This window comes from Haliotis asinina, chromosome 16, assembly GCF_037392515.1.
Source record: "Haliotis asinina isolate JCU_RB_2024 chromosome 16, JCU_Hal_asi_v2, whole genome shotgun sequence".
Classification (NCBI taxonomy): Eukaryota; Metazoa; Mollusca; class Gastropoda; order Lepetellida; family Haliotidae; genus Haliotis; species Haliotis asinina.
The window spans coordinates 45,831,367-45,849,404 of record NC_090295.1 but is presented as its reverse complement, the minus strand read 5'-3'; the positions used below and the strand labels follow the sequence as shown (position 1 = coordinate 45,849,404).

Sequence of the window (18,038 nt, the reverse complement as noted above, 5' to 3'; positions counted from 1 at the left end):
TTTCCAAGTTATAAATTTCAGCAGTGACTTTAACGAGTTCCACCCACCTGAGTTTGACGAGGTCTCGCTCGTAATTGTGTAGGAGCTCATCTTTCCTAGCTGTCTTCTCTTTCAGGGAGTTTATCTTCTGTGCCAGGATTCCACAGGACCCTTCTCGCTGCATAACAAGACGTTCACGCTCGTCCCTCGGGATGTGAGCCATCGGTCGGAGTCCATCTATAGCCTCCATCTCCAGACAACTTGCCATAGCTCTCAGTAATGTCATGTACTGAAACACAGGAAGGGGATTTAAAGTAATCATATTCAGCCCATGAAGATAAGGGATAGAATTGACCTTTAGTAAAACGAGGAGGCCACAAATGGGATCAGCTGGTCAGGCTTGCTGACTTGATTCACACATGTCATCACATCCAAACTGCTTAGATTGATGCTCATGCTCTTGATCACTGCATTGTCTGGTCCAGGCTCGATAATTTATAGGCAACCGCCATATAGCTGGAACATTGCTAAGTGTTGTGTAAAAATAAACTCACTCACTCACTCTATCTCACTCCTCCTGCAGCAGGTCACAACTAATTAATTTGATTTGGTGCAAAGTGAAAATTCAAGCAAACAATAGACAAGCTGCAAAGCTGAATATAAAACATAAGAAGACAAATACAGATCATCAGTATATACAGAAAATGGGGGCATTTCATTCTGATTAAGTTTTATTACTGCAATTTGTGCCTTGGAACTACCAAACTGACAAGTTAGTTATGTCTTTACATCTCTTTGTATATGACTTTGTATGTGACACCAGAAATCAGCTTCACACACTGCACTCATATGAGGAATATGAGTCTTCGGCATCAAAGGCAGTTCTAGGATTTGAGAGAGGAGGATATGCACATAAATCATCAAGTCTAAAGGTTAAGGAGAAAGGGGAGGTGCATGTGGCTGTGGGTGTGACCATTCCTGGGCATGACAACCACTAGGCTACTCCACCACCCCAAATCGCATTCAGGAGTGATATACATTTGGAAGAGAAGCCAAAACTTCTCTCTCTCTCTCTCTCTCTCTCTCTCTCTTTCTCTCTGTTTCTGTCTCTCTCTCTCTCTCACACACACACACACACACACACACACAGAGAGAGAGAAGCTGCTACAAACTATCCACTTACTGTAGTTTCACTGCACTCCAAGGCATCCATAGTCTCTCTGTGGGCGCTTCTCTCCATATCAGCTTCAACATTGGCCGGTGTGATGAGCCCCCGAGCCTTGCCGATCTCACGGTCCAGTGAGGTCACGCTCTGTAACACACGGTCCTCTGATATGGCCTGGTTGACCCTCATCTCAGCCAGCTCCTTCTTGAGTGAGATCACTTGCTGGAGAGCTTGGTCTTGGGATGGCACTGGACAAACAGACACGACACAAACTCTTACATAATAGGCAATGAGTGAGTATGGTTTTATGTTGCACTGAACCCATGGGAAGAATCAAACATGCGTCTTTGAGATGTAGAACATGAGGCTACATCGCCACCCCAAATCTCATCCAGAAGTGCTACACATCTGGACAAGAAGTCAAAACTTCATATAGTTCCTAAACTTCATTACAGTTTTATAGAAAAAACAAGAATTATCCAACATCATTGTTGCATAATGTAGTCTGCAAAATTCCAGCCACAGGATGATAACTAGGACATGATCAAGTCTCAGACAGATGAACTTTAACAGAGTTCCATACAGCTGTGGTACAATAACATTCAATTAAAAGCTTCAGACTGATTATAGTCAACTCTGATCACAAGATATAGGTGCTCAGACAACCCAGCAGCAATCTGAAGGATTGATACTGACTGAAGTCTGGTACTCACATGGTGGTCGCACACTCTCAAGGACCTTGACCCTTTGCCTGAGTTCTGCGAGAGCCTCTCTCTGTCTTGTTATGACCTGCTCATGTCTCTCTCCACGGCATTGGGAACCAAGGGCAGACAACTCTGATGTGATGCGACCCTGAAGAAAAAGACAAAGAATACAATAACCTGACTGCCAAAACCAACAAACTCACAACCAACACCAGCAGTGCCCAGTACCTAATACCTCAGTGTTACTGTACCCACTATTTAGTATCCACAGGTGAAAGTATTACCTCTTGGTCGAGGAGTTCCAGTTGCTTCTTCTGTTCCTCTTTCTCCTCGCTCAGCCGGGTCTCCAGAAGCTTCAGTTTCTCTGTCCTCTCCTCCAACCCAGCCCGCAACTTGGACGACACAGACTGCTCCTTGCTGCAGAAACAGGATTACAGAATTACACTTGTGTTGTGAGACTGATATGTAATGTCTGTTTTTAAGGTACTTCCCTAAGCAAGGGAGATAACTGACCACACGTGTCCATTTTTATCTTTGCCAACTATGTTGGAATTTTGTGGTTTGACCAGTGTGCCACCATAGTTTTTTATGAGATAAATGTCTAGATCACAAACTATAAGTCTCTCATGTTGACCAATCAGATTCTACATCTCATATCACATGCATCTGCTTCAAGCAAAAGATGACCTGTTCCAAGTTCACTGAAGAATGGGTTCAGAAACAGAAACCTTGATCATTTAATTGCCTCTCATGATAAGCATTAGCTGCTGGGAACATCTACAGTACACCATCACCACCACACATGACAAGCATTGGCTGCTGGGAACATCTACAGTACACCATCACCACCACACATGACAAGCATTGGCTGCTGGGAACATCTACAGTACACCATCACCACCACACATGACAAGCATTGGCTGCTGGAAACATCTACAGTACACCATCACCACCACACATGACAAGCATTGGCTGCTGGGAACATCTACAGTACACCATCACCACCACACATGACAAGCATTGGCTGCTGGCAACATCTACAGTACACCATCACCACCACACATGACAAGCATTGGCTGCTGGAAACATCTACAGTACACCATCACCACCACACATGACAAGCATTGGCTGCTGGGAACATCTACAGTACACCATCACCACCACACATGACAAGCATTGGCTGCTGGGAACATCTACAGTACACCATCACCACCACACATGACAAGCATTGGCTGCTGGGAACATCTACAGTACACCATCACCACCACACATGACAAGCATTGGCTGCTGGAAACATCTACAGTACACCATCACCACCACACATGACAAGCATTGGCTGCTGGAAACATCTACAGTACACCATCACCACCACACATAACAAGCATTAGCTACTGGGAACATCTACAGTACACCATCACCACCTGACATAAGAAGACTCACCTTAACTCCTCCTCCATCTTTTTAATCTCCTCCTTTTGTTTGTCGACAATCTGCGAAAGTTTGGCGAGCTGTTGCCGAGACTCCGTCAAGTCCTTCTCCTTCTTCACCAACAGCTCCTTCTTGTGCTCCATCTCCTGCTTCTGCGACTCGCTCAGCTCCCCGGTGATGTCCGACAGACGGGCTGCTGCTCCTGCCAGATCGCGACGCAGACCCATGATCACGTCCTGAGATTCTGTGAACTGCTTCTTGAGATCACTGTTTTCCCTCCTGGAAAATTAACTACATGTTTTAGGTTCTGTGACCTTTCAGCAAGAGTCAAACTGCATCACAGCAGATGACACCATGAAATGATCTTTTCTCAACCACAACAAGCATTCTAGGATGTCTGTTTGAACAGAGTGTTATGACTGAGGGTACCCTGACTTATCAACCCTTGCAAACATATAAGAAATAATAATAAAACTATATTTTTGGGACTAAATGTTAGTCATATTGATAGGTTGAAACTATATTTGAGTTTGAAGTTGACACCCAATCAAAATGTCTCTTCTGAAATGACGTTTGACACAGATTTACATTAAAAACCTCAATTCATTCATTTTGATTTAACTGTCATGGAGGTCATCTCCTCCATGACACAACGTCTTCCATTACCTGAGGACAGTTATGAGATGCTCCATTGCTGCCAGTTCTTCTGTGTTTCTCTGGATAACAACTTTAGGCTTTGGAGGAAGACTTGGCTTCTGCGAGATCTTCTGTTCAACTTCTGGAAAATAATGATCAAGACCTTTAAAACACCAGTTTCCAAGTACTGGCACAAAACAATCTGTAGATAATCAGTTCTGAACCATACAACCCTGTGACTCACATTCTGATCAATATTTCACTGCCAGAATACATGGTACAAGCTCTAAACATGCAGTCAACCCCAAGTACCAAATGCAATTTAGTCCCACTTACAACAAAAAATAATCTCCTGGAGACCAATTCTAACCCAGGTCACAAAGGCTCTTGCTCATCCTTAAATCTCTGTTACCTGTTATTACTTTCTTCAGCTGTTCCACCTCGTCCTGGTAATCTTTGTTCTTCTTGGTGAGCTTCACAATCCTCTCCTCCATGGTACAAATGGTGACAGCATGCTGTTTAACTTGTTCCTTAAAGGACTCAGACTCATCCTGCCCTTTCTTCTTCACCTCCTCCCTCTCTTCCTCAAGCCTGGCAACTTCCTCCATCTTCTCCTGCTCCAGCTTGGTGATCTGTTCCCGGAGCTCTGACTCCAGCGCCCTGAGCGACGCCATCTCCGCCAGTGCCTGGGCGGCCTGTTCCAGTTTATCTCTGTCCTCTTCCTGCTTCGAGGTCAAAGACTGGGGACAAGAGATTGTGTGGAATCAAAATGTGGAATGAACTGAAAATAACTGACTTCGCTTCTTCAAGAGTCTATTAAAAGATTTTATGCAAACTGAGAACAAACTAAAGTAAAGTGGTTAAATGTTTTTCAGTACTGATATGGCATGGTGTGTCAGCTTTAGTCTTTGGTGTTGCCTGAATTGTGTCTTGTTACACTAGAGTTTATCTAGATTTGAAAAGATATTGTATTGTGGGTCCCCATGCAGCTTTTGAGATTTATCTCTCTTCACTTATCTACTATCTCCCAACAACCAAATGATTTGTTCTGAACTGATCTTCTTTTAGTTAAAACCTAAAAAATCAGACATTCAGAACATAAATGCTTTCATGATCTACTACAATATTACTGATGTCACAATAGTGATACAATTTACGAACATAGTGCTTTAGTAACATCAATGACAGCAACAGTTCCTATCGAAATGTTTTGCTGACTTTACAGTGAGTGAGTTAATATTTAACATCACATCAGCAATATCACAGCCATATTGTGACCAGGTGACTTTACAGGCTGATGGACAATTTTCATTACAATACATGTATACTAATTTCCTTCTGACAACATTACTGTGAGTGACGCTACTTGCCCACAAACACACTACACAACATGTCCGATCAGACAACCTCTCACCTGTCTCATTGACTCTAGAGTGGCCTCTAACTCTTCCGATTTCTTCTTCTCTGCATCAAGAGCAATTTCTCGTTTCTCGGTTTCCACGGCAGTGATACTATCAATTGCACGGTTAAATTTCTCTTCTTCTGCAAAACACATGAACATTTGTGGAAATATTCAGAGATGCTTCACTCTTCTTTTCAGACATTTTGTGGTGGTGGTGCAGCAAATGTTTGGTAAACATAGACAACTAATATTAATGTCAGGTTTGGAAACGGCTAAAACCAAAATTTATTATCATCATTGGAAATTGTTTTTCAAATTGTTAAGTGACTGATCATTTGACACTGATTCATTTGAGGCAACACCACACAGCGAATAGCAACCACTTAGATTGTTTTTTTTTTCAAAGTTTGCAACATTGGTGTTTCACTATTTGTCTCACCCTCAAGTCGCGTCTTCTCCACAGCGTCCACAAGCTTGTTGTCCATCTCCTCCTTGAGGGCATCCAGCTTCTCCTTCAGTTCCTCCTTGTGGTGCTGCTCCATCTCAGTCAGCTGCGACTCCAGGCGCTCCTTGTCAGTGATGGCCGACTCCCACTTGGCGAACAGCATCTGGATGTGTGATCCCGGAGCTGGACAGAGACATAAGTGTCAGTTTGTGATTTTGCGCTGAATATTCTTAACATCATTAGTGAGTTTCATGGTGAACATTCTTACCATTGTTGGCGAATTTGATGGTAAACATTCTTACCATTGTTAGTCAGCTATTTTACCAATGACAGTGAGTTTAACATTCAACATTCACACCATTGTAAGTAACTTTGACATACAGCCTTACCATTGTTAGTGAGTTTGATGGTAAACGTTCTTACCATTGTCAGTGAGTTTAACATTCAACATTCTGACCATTGTAAGTAAATTTGACATTAAACAGCCTCACCATTGTTAGTGAGTTTGATGCGAACATTCTCACCACGATTAGTTAAAGCCAAATTTCAGTGAGTCAAATGCTGGCATCTTGAATATTAATGCATAACTCGAAGTACCTGTTGGCCCCAACCATTCTCTGTTATAGTTGTCATCACCTGATTTCCTGTTACATGAAATCGTATCATAAATACACACGACTGTTGTTGAAATCCTTACCATCGTTGGTGAGCTTGACATTAACGCCACACTTCTCCAAGGCCTCCTCGACATCTGTCTCCCATGCCTGTTCATCCTTCACGATACTGACAAGCAAGTCACGGACCCACGTCAGTGCATCTTCCGTCGACAGAGACTGGATGACAGTCAGCTCCTGCTGTAACATCACTGACAGACGGCCATCTGTCCTGAGGCGATTCTGAATAAGTTTGGAAAACATTCATCCTGATTTTGATTCTAAAGGACATGTTACATGACAATACTAAAGTAAGTGGAGTTTCTCCAGTCGAGAATTAATCAACTTTGGTTAAACTCAGTTACTGTGAGAATTACAGGTGTTATCATACTGTCAGCATGTCAACAAACTCATGGGAGGTATGTGTGTTTTTGTGTCTGTCTGTCCGTCCGTCCGTCTGTCTGTGTGGTTGCCCAATGATTACTTCTATGAAAATATTTCAACATACCACTGAAGCCATTAATTTTTCCTTTAGTTTTTCCCCATTAGCGATCAGTTCACTTGTGCCAATCTTAGCAAGTCGAACTTGCTCCTTGAGATCTTTAATTTTATTGGTCAAACTTGTGCGCTCATCAATAAGTTTCTTCATTGTCTCAATCAGCTCATCGTCTGTGATCTCAGCTTCTGGTGCCTTGATACCAGGAGTGGAGAAAGTGACCTGTATCACACGGTTCCTGAACCTCTCCAACTGAAAGTGAACACAAAATGTTTGTAAATGATCATATTGGGCAATATGTACTCCAGTTTAAAAAAAGGATTATCACTGGGATGCTTGTATTTTCCCCAAGGAGCTGAGAATGCAAATGGAATGTATCTATGGTGAAGACAAATTTATATTAGCGAGAGAAGTGAGAGAGCAAGTATGGTTTTACGCCGTTTTTAGCAATATTCCAGCAATATGATGGCAGGGGACACCAGAAATGTGCTTCACACATTGTACCCATGTCTGGAGTTGATCCCAAACCTGCGGCGTGACAAGCAACTGCTTTAACCACTAGGCTACCCTAATTCACCTAGACTGTGTCGACTTTGCAGCTGTACATAATATCTAATACTGCTTCTTAAGACTGTATTACGCTGGTTAGGATCCACTCAGACAAGTTAATAATTGCATGCACTCTAATTTTCAATTGTGATTCACTTTACACTCACTGGATGTTTGAAAACCCATGATAGTCTTCACTTATCAACTTACTACAAGTACAACTAAGGGGGTGGGGGTGGGGGGAAGCTTAGGTACATGTGTAAAAGTTGCAGAGATTCATTTTTATTCCATACAGCAATTATAAACTTGAAAACCATGCAGGTACTACCATCTGCTACAGCAGTGTTAGCAAGATATGCAAGATATTATACCGTCCAGATTCCAGTACACGCAAACATATTAGGGGATATTCCATTTTGCAAGCAAACCACTAGCCAGTGCCAATGCATATGAGAAAAAGTAATGTATATCCATAAATTGACGCATTTTTCCTTAATTTCGCTTTATCATCTGTTTCGTCTTTGGCTTCATCATTTGCATTTTAACAACCTTGTAAATCCAATATCCCGTACTTTTGAATGGTAAATATATATTATCGCCCCCTGGGCAATAAATGTACTATGCCTGTTTGACACATGTTCTATCCAGTCAGAAAATATGATGGCCTGACATTTCATCAGTTTAACCCTATATATTTCCCATGATGCAGCTGTTTAACTGACCCTCTTGGAAGACTGCTCCATGTCCACTCGGACAACTCTCTCAGTCCGCTGCATGTCCAAGAACTGGGACTTAGCAGCGTCCACCTCCCCTTGAAGTTTGCGATGAACGTCCTTCGACTCAAACAACATCTGTTTTGTCTTGTCCAGCTCCTCTCTGAGAGAGCCAATCAGATTAAGTTGTTCTGACACTTTGTTCTCAGAAGCCTTGAATTTCTGGAGGAACAAAGCATTATTTGTATCATTTATTTGTTGACATTTTCTAGCATGTCACAAATAATGCATAGCTGGAAGATCAGCTGCATGTTTCTAACTTGATCTCAACTTCTATCCTGCAAAGGCCATTAGTCACTCTCACAGCTGCTAGACACCATTATATTCCTATCTACCCAGCCTTGTTTACATACTTGTTTACGATTGTTGACATTTGCAATATAATACCCTACAGTTAAATTAGATTGTTAACTATTATGAAAATGGCTGCTGCCATAAGGCTCACACATAGGCTCCACATATTGTACCCATGAGGGGAATCATACCCAGGTCTTCAACAAGACAAGCGAACGCTTTAACCGCTAAGCTACCCCACCACCCCAAAATAGACAACAGATTCAAGACCAACCTGTCGGAGGCAGACCAGCTCCTTCTCTCTGACATCCGGTCTGTCCTCACCAGGACGGCTGACTGGTGTTGACGTGTCCTTCAACTTGGAGATCTACAATACAATACAGTGTATTTACGTTTCAATACCTCAGTCTGAGAATTTTCCACATTCAAACTGTCTGGATTTTCATCCATAAATTGGAAAACAGCAAATGTAGTATGTTGTCATGAAAATCACTCAGCTACAAGTGACATCATCGTCATAAAGTAATATCAACACTTTTATATGCTCAAAAAGGGTATTTTTGTCTTAAATAAGTTGGCATCTAAAACTCTCCCCAGAAATGAGAAACTACTCAAAAGATTGTTTGGTTGTTGTATCTCACAATGGTCAACAATATTCACCTATTTGACACTAGCCTGTTAATGAGTATGGACAGCACCATCCAGTGATTGACATCATTAGCATCGAACTTCACAATTTGGACATTATTACATGCTGACAATCTGATTCCATTGTTTGCTTCTTACAACAAGCATGTTCTGCTGAAGACTTGATGTTGATTTTCATGTTCTCCACCCACCTTGTTGTTGAGTGTTGTGACTTGGACATCACGGTCTCGAAGTTCCTTCTTCAACATCTCAATTTCCCGGGTGAGTTTGCTGATGGATGAATCCTGCAATATATCCATAATAAATATAATACTTAAAAAAAATGATAACATCTTTCCACATTTTATGTTGATTTGATTTCGAAAATACACAGATTGTTACATTTAAGAAAAAAACAACATCTGTAATACCAAGAGAGTGACAGCATCTCAAAACATCTTCCCCTAACAGATCAATTCTTGGACAACCAGCCCCTCTTGCTAAAAGGTCAGTTTGAATGAGAGTGAGTGAGTGGATAGATTTAATGATGACGGCGGCATACCTCAAGTGATACAGGAGTTGGATGTTTATAAGTTTAGTGAACCCCACAAATATGAGGATGGTTCTAACAAACCCAGGAACACTGTCAGACTGAACCGGGATTCAACCCATAATCATGGGTTTTGTTGTGCCCAAGGGACACAACTTTGCACACAGAACTGCTAATCCATTTGAAGAAACATTTTAAACATTTTAAACATTTGAAGAAACATTTTAAACATTTTAAACATTTTAAACAGAGCTTCATTATGTGATGTTTTGTTTCACTTTACAAATTTAGTCATATTTTTTTTAACAAACAAAAACATCAATGAGATTATTGCATTAAACAATTGTAGAAAGAGTTCTTTCTCCTGATCTTAATTTACTTATTTCAAAACATTGATCTCATTTGTTTCAGTTACTAGCAATATGTATTTGAATTGGCTTGACTATCTGTGATCATTGTATCCTGATACTTGTCCATACTGACATGGTTGAAAGAGTGAGTGAGTGAGTGAGTGAGTGAGTGAGTGAGTGAGTGAGTGATGTGAAAGATGCTGTTTACACTATCAGCAAGGTCACATGACCACAAAATTGCTTATTTGGTCAATAACGCTACAGCAAACATAGTTCGCTGAAATACCTTATGACTTAGAAGTACCAACTGTGTTGGGTGAGTGACTTTGTTCAGCACCCTTTGAATTGTGTGAGTGAAAAGGTTTTACTCTGTTTCTAGCAATATTACAGCAATATCACAGCAGGAGTACACCAAAAATAGCCTTTATGCATTGTATCCATGTGGGATGTGAAGAATAGAACCCTGGTCTTAAGCATGATGAACCAACACTTCAACCACCTGGCCACCTCACCGTCCCTCTCTGAACAGTATTTCAGCTACAGAGCAGTTACAGTATAAACCAGTTTAGATTTTTGCTGCTTTTAGCAATATTCCAGTAATATCACAGCAGCGACAACAGAAACGGGCTTCAACACTGCATTCATGTGGGAAATAAAACCCGGGTTTTCAGTTTGACAAGCAAATGTTTTAGCCACTCGGCTACCCCACTGTCCCTTTTTGCAGAGACTTGATGTGAGGACTAGAAGAGATGTAAGCTATCAAGAGCACACAGGCACACTTAGTCAGTCAGAGGAACAAATCAGCTGACAGTAGAATCGGCAAGTGACGGACAGTGAAATGTGCATGAAACTGATACAGTTCTTAAGCAGGTAGATAACTTGAATATGCATACAGCGTGTAACACAGCACATATCGTGTGAATTATTTCTTCAAAACTAACTCCATACGTCAGTAATATAATATGCATGCTAACGACAGTTATCTAACATTGTCAAGTGAGTTAATTCATATATTGTCATAATGACAATGTGATAATTGCATGTTGATTATCATTTGATAAGATGGTGGCATGATGAAGATCACAAGCTGACACCAGGTTATATGTGATATGATATTTTGAATAATGAAGTAAAATATTTAAGAAAACAGGTTTGCAAATGAATCCACAATTCATAGCAAAACATCTAAAATTCGCAACTAAAATATTCCCATCAAAGTGAATTAGAAATGTTAACTAAACTCTCAACATAAAACAGGGGTTAACATTTCAAAAAGGACCTTCTGTTTCAAAAATAATTTAATGAGACAGTTCTTTTAAATATGTAATATCATATAGACGTTCCATTCGAAATTTAACATCAAACAATATCTTTTTAAATTTAAAAAATATTTATGTAGATAACTTTGCTCACATTGAAATATGATCAAAAGTTTTAAAAAAACCCAACCCTTTCAATTCAAAAATATCTTAACAAATTATTCTCAAACCTAATGTGACCTAATAATGAGCTCACAACAAAAAGCCCAAAAATGTCCATGGCATAATATTCCAGATATCTTCCATATAAAGTCAGTTTTGTAAATAAAAGAATATATACTCAAACAGCCAAATCTTTATTAATTTATTTAGACCACTTCCAGAACATGACAAAAATACCAATGTTAAATGTAAAGCTTCACATACAACCAGGAATAAATGAAAGAATTGCAAGTGAAATTGCATGTGCTGCAACCAGATTTACTTACCTTCTCCTCCTCTGTCTTTACAAGAGAACAGAAACACATTAGCCTACATCCACAGCAGGCAGGCTGATAACAAGGGGAGGCTACTCTAGGCAATGGGGTCTTACAGGGAGGTAACTGGGACAAACTAACCAAATACACTATACTATGTTTTAGATAACTTAGTTCTATCTCTCAGGATCAAGAATTTAATATCAGAATTCATATTCATACAATTGGCTCTAAACTTCTGTTACAGGTAAGGATGATGTTCAGTGAAACCCAAAATTGTAAATTACAATAAAAACTGAAAAAATGACATAGCATTATTTTTCAATTCCTTATTTTCTTCTATACAGCAATATACCAAAAGCAGGCCTACATTTTGCATAAAAGCATAGGCTTTGTGAATGTTGCTAATAAAATATCTTGAAAAAATATAATGATCTCTTGATAAGCATATTCAAATGTGCTTTCAAAGAATGGAAAGAGGGTGAAGCAGCGAATAGATTCACTAATGCAAGCTGTGTGTTTTCATGTCGCTCTACAATTTCTTTATTTTTGTAGTTTAAAAGAATAAACTTGAGACCTGTCTCTGTTTTTAATATGTGATTTTAAGTCACTTTTGTTTCAAGTTCCATAGTTCTGTCGTCAGAAGGCTTGTTCTCAGAAAGAGTAATTAAAAATTAAGAAGAACTTACACAAAAGACTCTCTGTAGTAAACAAAGAAACAAATTAACAACATTTGTACCGAACATTCACTGTTATTCTGATCAGGCTTCCCTAAAAATATGATAACCATGACTAAAACATATCTCCACATGTAACCATGGCAACAAATTTTAAACAATTAATACTTTAAATACAAAATGTCATGAAGATGTAGGTGGGTAACAAATAAAGAAAAATCAAAATTTAGAAAACATAATGCAGTAAGTGGGAAATGATATTAATGGGATTGAACGACAGACAACAAAGGGTTAGTCACAGAAACAAGAACATGCTCTTCGGTTAGCGTAACAAACATGGGGGTTAGTCAAATATTCTGAATACACTTACTTTATTTGACATGTCTCTCTGCATCTGGGTGACTAAACCTGATGTGATGTTTTTGTCTTTCCTAACCCTCTCCAACTCATTCCGTACATTGTTCAGTTCTCGCACCTTCTCGTTGAGTTCTTGTCTTAGATGGTAAGTACTATCACCAGAATCGCTTTTCATGTTATTTAGCTACAAATGCAAACAGTCGTCTTGTCAGCTGATTTATCATTTCAGTTTCCATAGTTCCTAGTTCCTTCAGAGAGATTGATGCTTTTTTCACTCACTGACTGTGTACTGTTTACACCGACCTCAGCAATATGGAAGGACTATCATGTATGACAACTACAGGAGGTTGATTCATATATTGTTTCCATTCTGGGAATCGAACCCAGGCTGTCACAATGCTCTCTACACATTTCCACTGGGGGGCCAGCTGAGGACCCCTCTGAATGAGGTTCAGATATAATGAGGCTTACATTAATTATCAGACTTTAATCCAAAGTTATAAAAAAAAAATACTAGGAGAGAGGTAGTTTTATTACTTAAAATGAAAAAAATTAAAGAACTATTAAACTAATCCACAGAATATAATAAATGCATTATTGACTGGAACAGTTTCAGATGCTTCAAGTTTAGGACCTCATCACAATATACAGGACAAATATCTTGTCCTTAATATGTAACAAGTATTAATTCACATAATATATGCATCTACAACTATCTGCCAAAATATGTATATATATGCAGCACACTTCTAATTCTAACTCTTAAGATCACATTGCTTACATTAAATACGTTTTCAATTAAAACACCAATCTCTCCTAACAGCTATGGTAAATACTACCGCAATAACTTCTTAAAAGTGTTCCCATAATATTTCCTGTTTCCATGGTAATTAAGTAAACCAGTAATAAATTTGCACAGTTAGTATCTGACACAGCTAATCATAACCCACAAAATAAAAATTCTACAAATAATTAATACATGCTAACCAATCAGTTGTGCTCAAAACAAATTACACATGTAGTAGTCAATGTTATTGACGACAGACCAGGCAAACATAATTTCTTGTTTAAAATAATTCATATGATTTTAGAAATATGTTGAGGTTAAAGTTGAGGTTAAATAACCTTAATAATTTAAGTCACAACAAAAACTGTATTTAGGAAAAACTCCCAATTACCAGTGCTCTTCAGTTTCCTCATAAAGGAAAGCTTGTCAGCAAATCAGAAAAATACATTGGCCTGACCTCAGTCATATCTCTGTTTGAATTTATTAACTTGAAACCCTTCATGACAAAGTACAAAACTAAGACAAGAAGCAGGTCTGCTTTGTATTTCTTGTGAATTAAGACCCAAACCAAACACCAAGGACAACCACTATGTAGATATGAAACACACACATGGAACTATACACCCGTAAAATAGTTAATCACCCCTTATCTCTCCAAGAAGATATTTAAGGAATATTTGTTTAAAAAAAACATTTTATTTTGTTCACATATCTCAACCCTCACATTGAAATACAGAAGACAACATCTATGATCTAACAATAAGTTTTGTAACAGCTCCACAGCTATAGATATTTAACTTTATCTTTTCAGCTGTTGCAGTTACTCTTCGCGTCTGTGCATCAACAGCTTCCTGATGCAAGGGAGGTAACTGACTATAAAAAGCCTGTTTTCCACCCAAGCCAAACTGGACACCATCAGTAGCTGTTATGTCTTATATCCCTGCTAGGTTCCTCATATTTGCCAACCAGATTCTACCTGTGATATTACCTTCATTTACCTTAAACAAAATGTGAGCATACAAGAGGATGTGATTGAATATCAAGGAAGTTTGGGAAATGAAGGTGTTGTGCTTAACTATTTTACAGGTGTTTTCAATATCCATAACATAAAAGAACACCTGTGAAACATACCTGTTCCTTGAGCGACGCGACCTCATCCTTCCGGGCGTTAACCTCCGCCTCTAGCACCAGTAGCTTGGACGAGACATCTGTGTCTCCACCCATTATGACAGATGGCTCTTGACGAAGCTGTTTCTGCAGCTGGCCATTCTCTTGTTGCAACTGCTGAATCAGCTGTTCTTTACGGTAAGCATCAAACTCGCCCACACGTAGTCTACTGTTTTCTTCAGTTAACTGCAGAATCTTTTGTTCCTGAAATAAGTCATAGCATAGGATTGGTTTGAGTTATTATGACTCATGTTGTGTATGACACAGGGGGCATCAAGAAAGGTTTGCGTTATTGTGACTGAGGTTATGTATGACACACCAGGGGGCATCAAGAAAGGTTTGCGTTATTGTGACTGAGGTTGTGTATGACACAGGGGGCATCAAGAAAGGTTTGCGTTATTGTGACTGAGGTTATGTATGACATAGGGGGCATCAAGAAAGGTTTGAGTTATTGTGACTGAGGTTATGTATGATGTAGGGGACATCAAGAAAGGACCTTCAGCATGAAAATACCCAACCTACTGGACTACTCAACAAAAGACCATTACACACAGTGGACATTAAAATATTCAATGGTACATTAACATTGGAAATGAGACCCAGGTGTTCAGCTTGAGTATGGGCATATACCACATGGCTATCCTAAATTTTGATTGGTTAACTGCTGATGTACAGCCAGAATGTAGCAATATAAGCATGATAAAGCACAGAACAGAGGAAGTGAGAACAACACAGAGGACACACCTGTGGGCTACTTGTACACCACCATCTGTCATCAAGCAAATTATTTCTCAATTCCTGATATAATCCCCACACCCATTTTCCACAATGGCTTAATTTGTTCCACCATTTTGAGCAATGAATCCTTTCTGCTGAACTAAAATGAAGTGGCAATGGCAAATTGTTTGGGACTTATACACCTGGAGAGATTAGAACCTGAGATCATCTGTGAAGTTGGTGAGCACCATTATCACTGAGCTACGCTGTTATCTGGCATGTGACTTACCTTCTCCTGCATCATTTGTAGCACATCAGGGCATGGTGCTTGTTGCGGCATTGTCGACGGTGCCTGCTGCATCCTCTGCGTGTTGATGGATGACTGCGTGGATCCCATCCATCCCACTGTGTCACAAACATACAAGCTTTAACACACGACAACAGGTCATGGCTCACACAAATACAAATACACGTATTTGACACCCAGCACATCAGGATATCGCTCACCATGTACCCCTTACAATGTTGGGAATCCATGGCAACACTGTATCACAGATTCTACAGGTAAGTGAGCAAGTTTTATTTTACGTCGCTTTTAGCAATGTTAGCTACATCGGGGCATGGAACACCAGAAATGGGATTCACACATTACACCCATGTGGGGAATCGAACCGTGGTCTTCGGTGTGACGAGCCAACACTTAAACCGCTCGGCCACCCCACTCCCCCAGAATTCCTTTGAGAATCTAAGAACAGTCAACAGTTACTAACTGCTTTTACTGCTTTGTGAAGTATGGGAATTCTGCAACTATTAACCAATCACTTCTTACCTCCTGAAGTGCTTCTAGGCAACGGACCCCCAACAGGTGGCCCGGTCACGCCCGCAAACCTCATGTCACACGGTCCTCGTCTCACCGCTGATGCCCCTGCTGACAGAGGGCGTGACCTGAGTGGGGGGCGGGGCAGTGGCCCAGTCGTTGTCCCCGTCCATGTAACAGAGGCTGGGGTTGCTGTAGATGTTGCGAGGTACGGCAGGTTGGTGGTTGTGTGTTGTTGCTGCTGCTGCTGTGAGTACTGCGTATGGTCAAGGATGGTGACAGGCTGGGGCCAGGCTGATCCTGGGCGTGGCTGAACAGGGGGGTACAGCACCTGGAAGTGGGGCAAAGACATGTGGATGACCAGGAAATCACTTACAACAACCATACCTTTGAAGATGGCAAACTGACAGTATCAAGCAAAAACAAGGGAGGTAATCATGGCAGCAATCAATAGCAAAACAGTAAACAAAACACACAGTGAGTGTACTTTCAGAAAACTAATAGTAACACACATCACAGTTGATACACATTAAACAGTAATATCATACCTATTAACTTATGCAACGGTTTATCAGCAAAGACTGCAGCAGTATGTTCAATCAGCAGTTGTAAAGAATATATTTCAGCCTTAGTTATACCGTTTCTGCATCAGATACATTCTTTCTTCTGATTGGCTACCAAAAGGGGGTTTTCCCAGGACTTCCTACCTATTAACTAGTCAGTACTACAGTGCTATTTACCTGCAACTGCTTACAGTTATGTCTCAGCTTTACCCAAAGTTCACATATCAAACTGAGAATCACAGATCATGAGTGTCAATATGGAGAGAATATTAAACTTTCACGGAGACTATCACACTGTTGTAGTTCTGGCTGTAAACTTTTATTAAAATCTAAATATTTTAGATATTTAAATATTTACTTCCGTTCCTATACACTTGTCGATACATGAGGTAGCCATTCGGTAGAATGGCGTATCAACAACTGTCTGATCTCTTCTAAGCGAAGCTTGAGGTAATAGATGCTTAAGCCCTATGGTATGGTAAGTTAAAAATTTAATCAATACAAAACAAATCGCAAGTGTTGTCCCCTCTGTAATGGTATAATCAGGATACACAGTTGGTAACATCAACTAAACAATAACCTGAAAATGTATGACTGTTCACTTAGGATTTCTGCTAAAACATTCTCTTGTATGGGGAGTGGGAAGAGATTATGTTATTGCTTTGGAGCAATCTTAATCTTGCCCAGATGTACCCTAACAAACTAATATTTTTTTAGAATATTTTAATTTTAAACAATTTTCACTATCAGCACAACATTTTTTCACCCATGACAACATACTATTAATTTGAGGCATTTTCATTAATTTGAGACAGTTCATTTAAATAGTCTTGTCAAAATACCCTCTCTTTTTTCCTTTAAATCAAATGGATGCTCTTGACCTGTGCTATGCATTAATGGATTTACTACGAAATTGTAGTTGTGGAGATCCTCTGCATAATGAGTTCAATCAAAGGACTTTCAAATCTGTAATTTTACTATAAAGGCAATGATAACGACACACTGAGATTTCAGCTGATACCTTAAGAACCAAAGCTCGAATGTAAAAGATTTTAAGAGTGGGTTATCAACATGCCCAGTCTGAGGAGAATTCCAATCAATCAAAGTTTTGTATCACGTACCAGACTGGAAACCCTGAATAAAGCATGACAGAGATTTATATCGAAG

At 39.8% G+C, this 18,038-nt stretch overlaps 1 protein-coding gene across 1 annotated transcript in view; it reads right to left on the bottom strand.

Moving 5' to 3' along the window:
* Positions 1-18,038, bottom strand: part of LOC137268702 (forkhead-associated domain-containing protein 1-like) — a 34,580-nt gene that overhangs the window by 6,188 nt on the left and 10,354 nt on the right. Inside the window, exons 4-21 of the mRNA XM_067803300.1 lie at positions 16,321-16,639; positions 15,781-15,896; positions 14,739-14,978; positions 12,834-13,004; positions 9,364-9,456; positions 8,799-8,891; positions 8,180-8,392; positions 6,921-7,160; positions 6,457-6,655; positions 5,754-5,942; positions 5,327-5,454; positions 4,325-4,652; positions 3,943-4,054; positions 3,289-3,555; positions 2,133-2,265; positions 1,858-1,996; positions 1,163-1,392; positions 48-268 (exon numbers count right to left, since the gene is read on the bottom strand). Coding sequence (XP_067659401.1) covers positions 48-268; positions 1,163-1,392; positions 1,858-1,996; positions 2,133-2,265; positions 3,289-3,555; positions 3,943-4,054; positions 4,325-4,652; positions 5,327-5,454; positions 5,754-5,942; positions 6,457-6,655; positions 6,921-7,160; positions 8,180-8,392; positions 8,799-8,891; positions 9,364-9,456; positions 12,834-13,004; positions 14,739-14,978; positions 15,781-15,896; positions 16,321-16,639 — 3,431 coding nt within the window. The remainder of the gene's footprint in view (positions 1-47; positions 269-1,162; positions 1,393-1,857; positions 1,997-2,132; positions 2,266-3,288; positions 3,556-3,942; positions 4,055-4,324; positions 4,653-5,326; positions 5,455-5,753; positions 5,943-6,456; positions 6,656-6,920; positions 7,161-8,179; positions 8,393-8,798; positions 8,892-9,363; positions 9,457-12,833; positions 13,005-14,738; positions 14,979-15,780; positions 15,897-16,320; positions 16,640-18,038) is intronic.